We start from the raw sequence: 15,188 nt of genomic DNA, 5'->3' as shown, positions 1-15,188 counted from the left end.
GGAAGTGGAGACCCTGTACCTTGTGCTCCCATCTTCTCTCAGGTCTTGAAGCATCCTGTTACTCCTTTTCTTTCTATTATATTCTTGCAGATATAAGGAATGGCTGGGGACTACGGGGGACAGATGCACCAGTATGAGGGAGCGGAGGCTCTGTATATGGTGTATCCACCATTCTCTGGATCCCACAGGCTACCCATGCTGTATGTACAGTGCTTTTATGTGGTGTCTCTAATTCTTATACAGTCCTATAGATATTACTTGACTTCATCCTTACAGATGTATTATGTTAATAATATTTAACTTTGTGAGAGTTTAAAAATACTCTGAGGGCCTCATGCAGTGTCCACTGAAACCAGTGATAATCCTTCTTACCAAGTTTTCACTGGTTTAAAAATTTTCTAACTTTCAAGGGTGAGGTAGGATGCTGATGAGTTATGAATGGGTTTATCTGAACGATCTTAAAATTTCCTTCCATTAGCAACTCACTGCATTTTGTAATCTTCTCTCTTGTGCCATGCCTTTTCAAACTCATTAGATTTTTGGCGATGACAGAGTAATAGCAAACATATTATTCTGTTCTTGAAAAAAAATGAAAGAGAATAGGAAATACTTCTTTTCTTTCTAGGTGTAACAATAGGAATTAATTTTTGATAGTTTTGTTCTCATCAATAAATAATAGTGTCTTTCCATGGGTGATACTCTAAGCGAACACTGACCGCGTCAGTTTTCTGACACTCAGACCACTTCATTATTTTCCCCCTTGGCAGTGCCGGTAGGGACTCGATGTCTGACCTACCCTCATCCTCAGAGCAAGGGGTGGGTGGGATACAGCACAAGCTGTAACATGCTCAGAGACATGTCTGCTTCTCTAGCCACTCTGCAGTGATGAGCCACCACTTTCTCCTTAGACAGATTTTCTTTTGCATAGTAGATTATTCTGTATCCTTTTTGTTTAAAGCAGTAATATCTGTATAATTTACATCTAATGGTGTGAGACTTGGGAGGTTTGAATTCTTTTGTTGATCCATATATGAAGTATTTTTACTGCTAAGAGAGTGATTCATTCCTGATAAGTGCTCTGTTTGCTGTTCTTTGAAATTTAGCTAGTGAAGGGATCAGGTGCATGTGTTGCACAGGAGTGGGGCTGAGAAAGCCACAAAGGCCTGATTCAGTTCAACTGTGTGAAGTCACAGTGGTGCCAGTGACTGCACCATTCTGTGCACCTCTGGGATCAAACTGATTCCCCTTGTGATGGTCTTCCTAAGATGACTTCTCAAGAATGTGCCAGTCTCTTTCTCTAGACTTTTCATGACGAAGATGAGACCATTGGGGCCCACCCATGGAGTTATGAAGCTTGTGTGTTCACACTGACTTTGTAGCACTGTCTTAGTAAATATACAGGAGGACACTAGAATATATCTGCTTGCTCCAGTTCAGCAACTGTGTGATTTACAGCTCTGTCAGATCCCTTGGGACCAGATGGGGATTTCTCTGTAGAAGTGACACTTGTTATGGTATTGTGTTCTCTCAGCCTCGTTACTGATCCCTCAACACCAGGATTCTCAGTGCTGCAATACAGTCTCTGGGATGTGAATATAGATAAGAAAATTAACACTCTTTTGGCCACTTTCTTTGGTGGATGGTATTAGTGGTTGTTTGGAAATACATCTTTCTGATGAAGAATGAAAGGCACTGCGGGCATTGTAAAATGATGGTCATTCATCACACCTGATGGATTGTTTGATCTGTGATGTAGATGCTGAGGACCTAGTCTTTTCTGTTAATAACTCAACCAACATTAGTACTGGTTGCCTTGGTTCAACTGCTTAATTGCTAAGTAGGTAGACATATGTATTTCAGCGCAGGTACTGGGCTCATTCTTTTGAGACAGTTGCTCTGTCTGGATGTTCTCCATCTCATGCTAGAGAAGACAGTGTTGAATGTACTACAGTGGGCAGTGTTCTTGGCAGGTTATGTTCAGGTGAGTGAAAGGTTAGTTTAAAATTTCTGTAACTGAAACGTATGGAGACCCCACGGCTATTTTGCATCAGTTGTCTGCACTTCTGATGTTGCTCCCCAGTAATAAGCCTGTTCAGAAACCAGTTCTTACTCTACATAAGATTGCTGAGGGTTGGTTCTTGACTGTCTCGACAGTCTGAGGCTGTTTGGGGTCACACTGTCAGATGTTCATCAATGATCTTGCCCTGCATACATTATGTCAGTTTTCCTGAGCCAGCTCCTCTTCAAATGTGATACGGTTTTAAGTAAGTACCAAGAAAACAGAGTTCTTTGGTGGTGATTAGCATAAAAAGAGTAATAAAATTTAAGTGTTCTACATGTATTGACGACACCTTATCTACCTTTTCTGCAGCTTCTTTAAATAATACAAAAAAGAGGGAGTGAAACAGCACTGTGGATATCTGGAAGATACATAGGTAGAAGAATAAATGAAACACATTTTACATCATGCAGGAAAAAGCTAGATACATATATGTTTATGTGTTCACCCTTTTAGTCTGAAGAATACAGTAGTATTTAGTTCGTAATGGTACCAAATGTGCATGTATAGGAGGGATGGAGGTTATTTACAAAGCTGGGAATACAGATGGCAATTTTTCAGTCATCAGAATACATGCTGTACATTTACCTAAGGACTTAGTGAGAAATATTGATTCCATTCAGTGACAGCTTGTAAGCTGAATGAGTGGAAGTTCTTGCTTGTTCTGAGTAGCAAGTAGCCTCACAGTTACGGGCAGCTTCTATTAATAGGGAACGTAAGTGTGGTAATCTATGTTCTCAGAGTGATTACAGTCCCTGTCCTTGGAAGGATAATACTTTAGTCCAGCTTTTGGCTTGTTAGAGTTGTCTGCACCATTACAGATGTGGTTGAGTGTATAGCAATTGCTCTTGTGTGCTTGTTTTTTTACCCAAGTATGTAGTACCAGTATTATAGCCTGGAGAAGAGGAGGCTCAGAGGTGATCTTATTGCTGTCTTCAACTACCTGAGAGGTGGTTGTGGCCAGGAGGAGGTTGCTCTCTTCTCTCAGGTGGCCAGCACCAGAACGAGAGGACACAGCCTCAAGCTATGCCAGGGGAAATTTAGGCTTGAGGTGAGGAGAAAGTTCTTCACTGAGAGAGTCATTGGACACTGGAATGGGCTGCCCAGGGAGGTGGTGGAGTCGCCGTCCCTGGGGCTGTTCAAGGCAGGATTGGACGTGGCACTTGGTGCCATGGTCTAGCCTTGAGCTCTGTGGTAAAGGGTTGGGACTTGATGATACTGTGATACTGTGATTATTTCACAACAATGAAGTCTCTTTTGACTGTGACAAAGTAATCCAGCGTATATTATTTCATAGTTATGATTTGTCTTCTAAACATCCTTTGGCTGTCTAAAGAGAATCCTGTCAGAAAAAAATTCTTAAATAGATTTTCTGGAATTGTTGAGAAACCAGATGTTCAAAATCAACCTTTTCCAAACTTGGCAGAAATATTTTCCATAATGTTTCTTGTCTACCTGTCTTCCTGTTTTATCTGGAACCTGTTTAGTAAATTTGGTTTATCATATTTCTTGTATAGAAGTCTATGTGAGCATGACACACAGACATTTGACCAAAGCCAACATACCTCTGAAAAATGAGGAAAAGTGGGTTCAAGCTTCCTTCTCTTGGTCCCTTAGCTGTGAAAAGCAAAGGTGAATTTGCTGTAGCAGCCATTTATTTAAATGGATGAATCTGCCTATCTTTTAGGTGCATAGTCTCAGCTTGCTATTCTGAGTTCAATATGGATGCAAGGTTTTTTTTTTGAAGCCTGTTGAGATTGAATTTTGCACTTTTTTAGATGCCCAAACCAAGTGAGAATACTGTTTTTGACATGTGTCCCTGAGGAACTCTTGTAATAATGAGACATCATTCCAAAGGTTACAAGGAGCATTCTAGATTTAGTACTGTCTGTGCCTTCTTCATTTTGTTGGCCAATCTATTCTACTGCTATTGGCAGTTTCTTCACCTTTTCTTGGTTAAATCAGCTCGGTATGCTGGCAGAACACTGAGACAAGCTTGTCAGAGCCTGTGCTGGTTTGAGGAAAATTGGAATATTTTAATGAGAGAAATTAGATTATTGGCTGTGAAAGAAAAGTAGTGGTGATGTCTGTATTACCCATTCATTCTGCTGGGACATAGGAAAACAAGGACACAAAGTCAGTCTCTGCCTGGCTGCCACTGTATTAACTCTTCTGCTGTGTATTCCTAACTAGTCATTCTGCTTCTGACACCTCTCACTGACCTTTCCAGTTCACCCTGGAGATCCTGTGATAGGGGAGAGGGTGAAAGGAAGGAGGGGAGTTGGTTAATAGCCCCTCCTGGGCAGTTTGCAGCTGGGAAGGGTTTTGTATCTCTGTATTACTTCATATTACTGTATATAGTTGTAAATATATCTGTATGTATTGTATATATTTTGCTTGTAAATTGTGCACCACTATAAATACAGCTTCATTCCTTAACTTCCAGCCAGCCGAGTTTAGTTTGGGTGAATTCCTAACTGGGAAGGGGGGCAGGAAACACCCAAACAACTACAGAGCCAATAGTTTTGGTTTTGTTCCTAACCTCCTTACAGTCGGTCTCTGCATGAGGTCACCTTCTCGTCTGCCCTTAGTCTGCATTTTTTCTGTTTTCTTGAACCCTTTTAATTCTTTACATGTCCTGTCACCAGTGATTATCTCCTTTGTGTGTCACTCCTAACCATTTTCTTTCCCTCATTACGTCCCTCCTTTAGCTATCAAGATCTTGTCTTAGTTTTTAAAATGACAGCATATAAAATAGTCATACATACATGGTTTCAAAAATAACCACCTCTTGGTTTTGTTACCCTTTGTACCTTTTTGCAGTTATATGACACTAGTTCCTCTCCTTTCTCCCCTCTTCATCTCAGTCCTATTAAATCAGGATGCGGTTGGCTGTTTTACCTGATGAGCTGCTGGCAGACCTGAGTTCTGCTGTCCGTTTTCCTCTTATGAATTCTGTTTCTTGTGCTTTTTTGGTTCTACTGCTACTTTCCAAGTGCTCCTTTACACAGCATAGGCAATCCCCCTTCTCGAGTATGTTAGAGTGCCTTGGAGAAGAGCATCTCTCACCTCCACCCCATCTGCATGTCCTTGCTTACCTTACTGTGTTGGGTTGACCTTGGCTGGACACAAGTTGCACACCAAAGTCACTCTATCACTCTCCTCCTCAACTGGACATGAGAGAAAATGCAATGAAAGGCTTGTGGGTTGAGATACGGACAGGGAGATCACTCACCAATTACCATCATAGACAAAAAGATATAGCGTGGGGAAATTTATTTAATGTATTGCCAATCAAATCAGAATAGGGTAATGAGAAATTAAACAGGTACTGGAAGTCCACTATTTAGTGATTCAAACCTGTGTGATTTCAGGGAAAATGTGCATCTTTGACTTCGCAATGAGCATGTGTTGCAGAATTCCTTGGCTGCAGGAGAATACTGCAGTCTGATGCACCCAGGGACGACGACTCCACCACCTCCCCAGGCAGCCCATTCCAGTGTCCAATGACTCTCTCAGTGAAGAACTTTCTCCTCACCTCCAGCCGAAATTTCCCCTGGCGCAGCCTGAGGCTGTGTCCTCTTGTTCTGGAGCTGGCCACCTGAGAGAAGAGAGCAACCTCCTCCTGGTCACAACCACCCTTCAGGTAGTTGTAGACAGCAATAAGGTCACCCCTGAGCCTCCTCTTCTCCAGGCTAAACAACCCCAGCTCCCTAAGCCTCTCCTCGTAGGGCTTGTGCTCGAGGCCTCTCACCAGCCTCGTCGCCCTTCTCTGGACACGCTCAAGCATCTCAATGTCCTTCCTAAACTGGGGGGCCCAGAACTGAACGCAGTACTCGAGGTGTGGTCTGACCAGTGCAGAGTACAGGGGCAGAATGACCTCCCTGCTCCTGCTGACCACACCATTCCTGATGCAGGCCAGGATGCCACTGGCTCTCTTGGCCACCTGGGCGCATTGCAACTTTTACTGATGTATACCAAACAATACTAAGGAACCTGTGCAAGTATGAGTAACTCAACTGGGAGTTGTGTCAGATATCGAGTCCCTACAGTATTTTGGCGTCATCCAAAAATGTCTTGTGGAAGCTGTCATGTTTCTTCAAATGGGCTTTGATAGTGTTCAGTACAGTCTTTATGAAGTTCCCGCTTCAGTGTGAGAATTGGTGAGATACGAATAAAATGTGTGTGGACTTCTGAACCAAGAGTCTTTGGGAGGTTCTATGACTTGCTATTGGCATGTACCTCATTGAAGATGCTACGTGTTATATTAGCCACTTCATGTTTAGAAATTCTGGAGGAAGTGTCTTGAAACTTCACTTATTAGAAATAGCATTGGTAGCAGATGGACAAGAGAAGAGAAGGTAGAAAAGTTCATTGTGTGAGTATTTGATTTCTTGTAAGCATATAGTGTATGCTGAGCATCGTCTTCAGTTCTGGCAAAATATTTTCCATTCTGCACAGCTGAGCAGAAACCTAATGTTTGATATGTGTTCATGACTGTCAGGCAGTCTTCAGAGAATTTCAGGCAATACACTGAAAGCAAGAGCAGCCAATCTTGAAACAGACTATCTTGGCAGTGCTCCTAAGGCTCTGATTCAGTCAGTCCCTGCCTAATGAACTGAAGGCCACCTTCCTGAAAATTATGAGGAAACAAATTCCCTGGATTTTATCCAGTTTTGGATTTTTAGGCTACTGTCCTGAGCACTTAGTGATTTCTGTTAGGTAGTGGACCACTCAGTAGTTGTTACCTCATAATGGGGTAAATATGGAAAGAAATCTGGTAGATTTGGAGAAGAATTTAATTGATTTTTAGTTTGCTGCATGTGAGGAAATGTCAAGAATATTCATGTCCCTGCGACTACTATACATACTTTTATTCTAGTTTGAGAGCATTGTAGTGTACATGCTTGTGCTAGTTTGAGGCTAACTGGAATATTTTAATGAGAAAAAAATAGATTATTGGCTGTGAAAAGGAAGCAATGGTGATGTCTGCTTCACTCATAGGCTTGTTGAAATATATCAAAGCAAGAACACATAGATAAGACAGTGTGTCTTTGTCCATCGGAGTCTGTTTCTCTTCTGCTTGGATCTGTGTAACCCAACTAATCATTCTGTAACCCCCCTTGCTGATCCTCACAACTCACCTTGCACATAAGGCAGACTCTGGGATAAGGTTCCAGGGTTTGGCACAAACGGTGGATCTCTGCAGCAAAGCCAGTTGCTGTTGCCTTATTATATCAGATCAATTTTATCTTATCTGATTGTGCATTCAGATACAGGAGAAAGCTGATCCCCTTTCTCCAGGTTCTTCAGTCCTCAAGTTTACTTAAAGCTCTTCAATCTCATCTTCTATGTGCTTCAGTCAAAACCAGGTCGAGAAATGAGATTCAATAGTTGCAGGCATCAGAGACCATGACCAGTTATTTTTCATTGCTACTGTCACACAGGGTTGCTCTGCCTTAAGTAAAAACTGTTTATGAAATTGCAATTTTTAGGGTGCAAGTGTCTCTTTCTAATTGCTCCTGCAATGGTTAGAGATGGGGAGATGCTAAAAAATGTGTTTCCATATGAAGAGTCATGGTGCATCATGTTTCTAATCAGTCTTTAGTAGATGAAGACTTGTACATCCTGGCAAAATGGAAAGTAAATCTTGCCTGCCATTAAGTCACTCTAGCAATTTTCATATGGCTAAACCAGAAAGCTGTCCTTCTCACCATCTGAGGGGCTGGGTGTGCCTGTCAGAGTTAGGAGTGTTTGTAGGGTTGTATGGCATGCTGGCATAGCTGAGGTTGCTAGAGGTAGTCTGTTTTCACACTCCGGCCTCATAGCTGTGCTGGCAAAAATGGGGTCATGACTTCCCCTAAATGGGATGAAGAAATATTTCCACAGCTTTTTTTCTCTTGCAAAATTCTTTGTAATGTGCTTTACGAGTCAGAGATTCTGTGCTTTGGAAAGGATTTTTACTGGTTCTCCTGCCATATTTTGAGTATAATACATTATTCTGTGATTATATGTGAATGTTCATTAACTTTGTTGTTGATAATTGGGCTTATTTTGAATGTGGAATGTCAAGGTGCTGAAATGAAATAATGAATGAGTATTACAGCCACCAGCAGTAGAATGGTTCAGAGTAATTAATGTCTGTGGTACCAATGAAGCCTTAGACAAAATAGATGGGGAATGCACACTAACTCCCTGAAATACATTAAATGAATAAAGAAGATGTGCTATTCAACAAGCAGTCTGTCATCATAATCTGATGTTGAATTTCTTTGTGTTTCTAGAAATATGAACTAAATGGAGAAGTGGGGGAACTAATCTTGCAGTTTGTTGTAACTAGCAGTACTAATCTCGAGAGGGATATAATTTATCTCAGCCAATTAGTCACATTTTTAATTAATCTCCACTTAATCTGGACATGTAATACAGGTCAGGTGAATTGCTTTGTAAATGTGCCAGTTTCTCTGCACTGATTGTAATTGGAATCTGCATGACTTCTACAGATGAGGATGTCTACGTAAGAGGTGTCTCACTTAGTTTTAGATTGCTTATGTCATTTGGGTTCTCATGTGCCAAACCCCAGTGGTCATGGCATGAAATTCAGTGAACTGTAGTAATGTCAGAGACCATATTGCAAGAACATAAGTAAAATGTATCAAGTTATTCCATGAGACATTGTCCTGGTGGTAGGCATGTAGAAAGTAATGTTACTAGACTATAACATCTCTAACATGACTGAAATGAGCAATTCCATATTTAATGAGAAATGAGAAATTCCATATTTAAAACCACAACACTGTTATGATTTTCAAGTTTGCAACCAAATAAAAGGAGGATCCTTGATTATGTCAATAAAGATAAACCAAGGGAAAATAAGTACAAAGTTCCTCATCACAGATGATAAGAATAAATAATTTAACAAGTTGAGCTGTTAGGCACTAGCCAGGACAAATTTCAGTTCTTAAATATGTTGTCTGGAATCAGTGATTAACAAGAAATATATAATGAGGGAACCTGCTGATAACAGTTAATGGGGCTGAAATGAGCTTCTAGCAGAGAAGAGCAAAGTTAGAGAGACACTAGATGGCACAGAAGACCTCAAAAATATACTCACTGGACAGACCCCACTTCAGGCTATGGGAAAGGGACTGATAAGGTAATACAGGATGGGTTTGAATGAGGTTAAATTCAGTTTCTTTTGTGTGGTCTGGAAGGTGGTTGAATCCAGGCCATCTGAGGCCTGTCAGTTCTGGGATAACAACATCAAAGATACTAGATTAAATTCCTGTTTTGTATAATACTTTACATGTAGAGGTAAGGACAGGATGTGACTGTACCTCAGGCTGAGCCAGCCTACTCATATGCTGGGTTGCTCAAAGGCCGTGCGGGAGACCAGAAAGACACGAGCTTATACCAGTATGATACATAGGAGGTCAATCCATTTATTGAAGCTAAGTGTGATACTTACATAGTGGATTTGGTACATACATACGTAATTCTGATAGGCTTCACTAGCCACAACAATTTTGATTGTTCCCAGGGCTGACCAGTGTGACCCCCTTCAAGGCCCCCTCGCACAGCTCAGCTACAGATAGCAGCTAAACTTTCTCAGCTTCTACCCAAGGCTACTTCCCTGCAGCTGTGCCTCTTATCAGAGTGACCCTAGTCTTACCTTCCCTATTATTTTCACTTCTCAGACTATTCAGTTCTGCTCCACCCCCGGCACTCATACAGCCAGCTGTACACTGTACTGTAATACAGATTTGTAATAGAGATTTAGGTTGGACTTGCTGATCTCAAAGGTATTTTCCAACGTGGTTAATTCTGTGATTCTGTGACTCCCAGGTACACACACATGTGGTATGGCATGGAGGCTAATAACAGCTGAACCAAAGTAGTGGTTTACAATACAGCCATGGTATACAATAAGCCATGGCTTATGGTGCCCACTTAACGTGTTGTTATTGTTGCTATTAAAAAAAAAACAACCTGAAGTTTATTTCAAATGAGACTGATAAAACTATTACCATAAAACAGTTGGTAGCAACATTTTGTTTACATAAAGGTAAAATACTGCAGTTGTTCAACAGATTGCAGACTTCCTTTTGTAGTTATTTGGGACCAAATCCAGTTTCTAATAAACTTGGTAAGAATTTTTCTCTCAGATCCAGAGGGACTTGTTTCAAATGTCTTTACCTTTCTGAAGATGCCAGGTTTTATAAATTTGACATTTTAGTGTTTGGGGACCAAAACTTTGTTGGCACTCTGCATAATGTGTGCTATTATATGCTTGCCGTGAAATTGTCTAATTTAATGAGTTAATAAGGAGGTTAATGTGTCTGCCTGATAGCTACTTTAGAAGTTGTTTGTACAATAATACAGGAAATATGAGGAGCAAAAAGAGGATCTGACAACCTCATCCATGAGCAAGTGTGAATACTGTGCTCAGTTTTGGGTCTCTTACTACAAAAAAGGCATTTTGTAGCTGGAGTGTGTCCAGAGAAGGGCAGTGAAGCTGATGAAGGGTCTGGTGAACAAGTTCTATAAGGAGCATGTAAGGGAACTGGTATTGTTTAGTATGAAGAAGAGGAGGATGTGGGGAGATCTTACCACTCTCTACAACTACCTGAAAGGAGATTCTGGTGTGCTGGCAGTCGGTCTCTTCTCCCAAGTAACTAGCGACAGGACAAGAGGGAATAACCTCAAGTTGTGCTAGGGGGAGTTTAGATTGGATATTATGAAAAATTTGTTTACTGAAGAAGTAGTCAAGAGTTGGAACAGGCTGTCCTGAGAAGTGGTGGAGTTCCCTGGAGGTATTCAGAAAACATGTAGGCAGATGTGACACTTTGGGACATTGTTGAGTGAGCATGGTGGTGTTGGGTAGACAGCTGGAGAATACCAACTGCAATGTTTTGCAGTGTACTTAGGACCATATTTTGAGACAATAGGAAAAACAAAGGGTAAGGTATTCTATTTCTGTCAGCAGTAAGGGAGAAACTATTTATGAATAGGAAGAGAAAAGGCTGCTTGAGTGAGAATTATCCTGGGGTGACAGAGCTCACAGAATTCAGGAAGGGAATCGACTTTCAGGTTGACTGAAGGAATCAGAGGAAGAGGTTTCAAGGGGATATTGTGGACATACTTTCTTTGGAAAGAAATGGGGAGAAAACAAGGAATTGGTTGTTTCCTTTAAGAAAAGATATGAATTAAAAAAAAGCAGATTGAGAAAGAACAGAAGGACAAAAAGCATAGTAAAATAATCTAATAAATCTGTCAAAAATACGAGCCACTCATATCAAGCACAAGAAGGAATCCTGTACTAAACTAAAACCCATTTACATTATTCAGAACAAATGGAAAAGAATAATGAAAGATGTCAGCAGGGAAAAAAAAAGGCGGGGGGAGAAGCAGAGGCCAAAAAATGTTAGCAAGAAAAGACTGCACAAGGAAGAATCACAGAATCATAGAATCAACCAGGTTGGAAGAGACCTCCAAGATCATCCAGTCCAACCTAGCACCCAGCCCTATCCAATCAACTAGACCATGGCACTAAGTGCCTCATCCAGTCTTTTCTTGAACACCTCTAGGGACGGTGCCTCCACCACCTCCCTGGGCAGCCCATTCCAATGCCAATCACTCTCTCTGTGAAGAACTTCTTCCTAACATCCAGCCTATACCTAACATCCAGCCTGGCACAACTTGAGACTGTGTCCCCTTGTTCTATTGCTGGTTACCTGGGAGAAGAGGCCACCCCCCACCTGGCTACAATGCCCCTTCAGGTAGTTGTAGACAGTAATAAGATCACCCCTGAGCCTCCTCTTCTCCAGGCTAAACAGGCCCAGCTCCCTCAACCTCTCCTCATAGGATTTGTGCTCCAGGCCCCTCACCAGCTTTGTTGCCCTTCTCTGGACATGTTCCAGCACCTCAACATCTCTCTTGAATTGAGGGGCCCAGAACTGGACACAGTACTCAAGGTGTGGCCTGACCAGTGCTGAGTACAGGGGAAGAATAACCTCCCTTGCCCTGCTGGCCACACTGTTCCTGATGCAGGCCAGGATGCCATTGGCTCTCTTGGCCACCTGGGCACACTGCTGGCTCATCTTCAGCCTACTATCTATCAGTACCCCCAGGTCCCTTTCCTCCTGGCTGCTCTCCAGCCACTCAGTCCCCAGCCTATAGTGCTGCTTGGGGTTGTTGTGGCCAAAGTGCAGAATCCTGCACTTGGCCTTGTTAAATCTCATCCCATTGGCCTCTGCCCACCCATCCAGCCTGTCCAGGTCCCTCTGCAGGACTCTCCTACCTTCCAACAGCTCCACACCTGCTCCTAGCTTGGTGTCATCTGCAAACTTACTGATGCTGGACTCAATCCCCTCGTCCAGGTCATCAATAAAGATATTGAACAGGACTGGGCCCAGCACTGATCCCTGGGGAACACCACTAATGACTGGCTGCCAACTGGATGTGGCACCATTCACCACCACTCTCTGAGCTCTGCTATCCAGCCAGTTCTTGACCCATATCAGAGTGAATCTGTCCAAACCATGAGCTGCCAGCTTGGCTAGGAGCTTCTTGTGGCTGACAGTGTCAAAGGCTTTGCTTAAGTCCAAGTAGACTACATCCACAGCCTTCCCCACATGAGGAGTAACAGATATTGTTTTGAAAGTATATTTCTGATAAGAGAGTATTCCATGAAAGTGTTGCTCTGTGGCTTAACAGAAGCACATCAGTCTTCAATTGGCATTATTAAGAGCATATGGAAAACACAGCCTAGAATAAAGAAAGGACAAATCAGAGAGTACTTAATGTATTTGTTGTTCTCAGGCTGGCTGTGCCTAAGACAGACTATATTTGGAAGAACTGCCTAAATCAGTCTCAGCGCTGTTAGCCATCACCATTGAGAATCCAAAGAAAAGAAAAATACGAGAGTGGGAAAAAAAATCCCAGAAAATAGAAAATCTGGTTCTTAAAAGGGTGGAGGAGCTACAGAGGGAAGGGGCCTATCACAGATTTACAGATAATTTTTATTCCTAGAGAAATTACAGACATATTGAAGCATTTTGCAAGTACCTGATGGAAAGAAGCAAACAGTAATCAGTATGGATATGTTGGAACTCTTTAATACTCTGTAACAAGATAATAAAACTTGTGGATAACAAAAATGGAGCAGATGTCCTACATTTTCACTTCTGAATGATAGGACACAAAAGTTCCCTATAACCAAGCTAGGGAACATCCCACAATGTCTTTTAATATAAGTTTCATGGGATATATCTGCAAAATTTGTTGGGTAAGGTAATCTCCAAGCAGCTAGTGCCCTTTTACTGCCATGTGCATATTCCATAATAGTTTATTTTAGGCACTGTTCTGTTCTTTTCAGTAATAAACTGGATAGTGTATTGGATGGTATGCTTATTAAATTTGCATTTGTCACAAAGTTGAGAATGGATCAGAAGGATGCTGGAGATCAGGATCAGAACTAAAGTTATCTTGACACTTGGAAAAATGGCTTGGGGAATAAGGCAATTTTTAATAGGTATGATTACGTAGTACTACACTTGGACAGAATAGCCATATACAGGACACGGGACAGCTGATTAAGCAGTGGTTTTTAAAATGATACTCAGGCCACAAATAGAATAAACATAAGCTGTTGTGATAAAGGTATGGATGAATGAAAAAGACGTATGTTCTGCTGAATATATGGAGTTATTCATCTGTTGTACTCAACACTCTGCTCTGCTCAAATACTGCGTCCAGTTTTGAGCACCACATTTTAATACAAATAGAGCTAATTAGAGGGAATTCAGAGAATGGCAATGAGACTAGAGACCTGAAAAACACAACTAGTAAGGAAAAAAATGAACTGGATTTATTGTAAAAAAAAAAAAGTAGGAGAGAAAAGTTTTTCAAGTACACAGAAAAACCCCAACAACCCAACAAACCTCATCCCAAAACCATCAACCAAACAAAAGCAATAAAAACACTCAATGCAAAACAAAAAAACCCAAACCTCCTTGAACTTAACACAGGTGAATATATGGATATGGAACTATGAATACATTTCATTAGTTTAGACATCCAGAAAAAAAAATGATATTAAGGTAAGATCACTTAGAACAGGTTAAGTGAGAACTTTTGTAAGTACATTGGAAGTCTAAACACAGAAAATGTGTCTAAAAATGATATAAGTATAGCTGTGTTTCATTCAGTTTGGAGTTGACTTGTTATGGACCCTTTCAGCAGTATTTTATGTGCTACATTATTTGTGTGTATATATATACACACAAATATACTGTGTCATATAATACAGTTTCTGTTCTGTAAATCTTGTGAAACATCATTGTACTTAATGATTATATATTTTTTGTTTCAGTGTGTGCAGAAACCTACAATCCTGATGAGGAAGAGGACGACGCAGAATCTAGGGTAGTTAATGCTTTGAATCAGATAATTATTTTTTCAGTTGGTGGACATTAAATTTAGGAACAAAAATGTAACCAGCATTGCCATTCAATTTCAGAAACATCTTTATTGTAACATACTTTAATAAGGACCTGATGTGAGTATTGTTGTAAATACTACACCTTTGATATGTGGTCTGTTAATGGAACGGTTTTGTGCAGTTGTGTTTTCAAAGAGAGAGTGCTTGCTTCTACAAGTACTTACCTGGTGTTCTCATAATTTTGCAGAAGTTTCCTTAATATTCTAGTATTTTTCAAAACACAGAAAAAAATGTAAATTGCAAAATCTCTACGATTTTCAGATGTACAATGCAATAATCAGTGAACTATATTTATGCCTTTTACTTGTCAGCCTTTTAAAGGTATTTACTTAGTTTTTAATATGAAATAGCTGAAGTCTGATTTTTTTTAAGACAAGTTTAAATGTTCATATTCTACCTAATTCCTGGCTTAAAAAACTGCCAAAATGTTTTCCTATAGTATCACAGTTTTGAAACCTAGCATACCTTTTTAAGCACATGTGTTCAGTGAACAACTTGGCCGATACATTAGCCAGACATCAGTAGTTTAGTAAATCTCTGGCTCACTCCAACAGTGTCAAGTCTGTTGTTTACTCTGTGAAACTTCTGATATAAATTTAACACAGATTCTGTTTCACAAAACATTAT

At 40.8% G+C, this 15,188-nt stretch overlaps 1 protein-coding gene across 1 annotated transcript in view; it reads left to right on the top strand.

Annotated features, from left to right (window-relative positions):
- PRKAR2B (protein kinase cAMP-dependent type II regulatory subunit beta) overlaps positions 1–15,188 on the top strand; it is an 89,056-nt gene that overhangs the window by 54,299 nt on the left and 19,569 nt on the right. The window contains exon 3 of the mRNA XM_064142504.1: positions 14,433–14,485. Coding sequence (XP_063998574.1) covers positions 14,433–14,485 — 53 coding nt within the window. The remainder of the gene's footprint in view (positions 1–14,432; positions 14,486–15,188) is intronic.

The sequence above is a fragment of the Pogoniulus pusillus genome, chromosome 4 (genome assembly GCF_015220805.1).
Source record: "Pogoniulus pusillus isolate bPogPus1 chromosome 4, bPogPus1.pri, whole genome shotgun sequence".
NCBI lineage: Eukaryota > Metazoa > Chordata > Aves > Piciformes > Lybiidae > Pogoniulus > Pogoniulus pusillus.
Note: the sequence above shows the minus strand (reverse complement) of the source record. Positions and strands in the feature narration are given on the sequence as shown.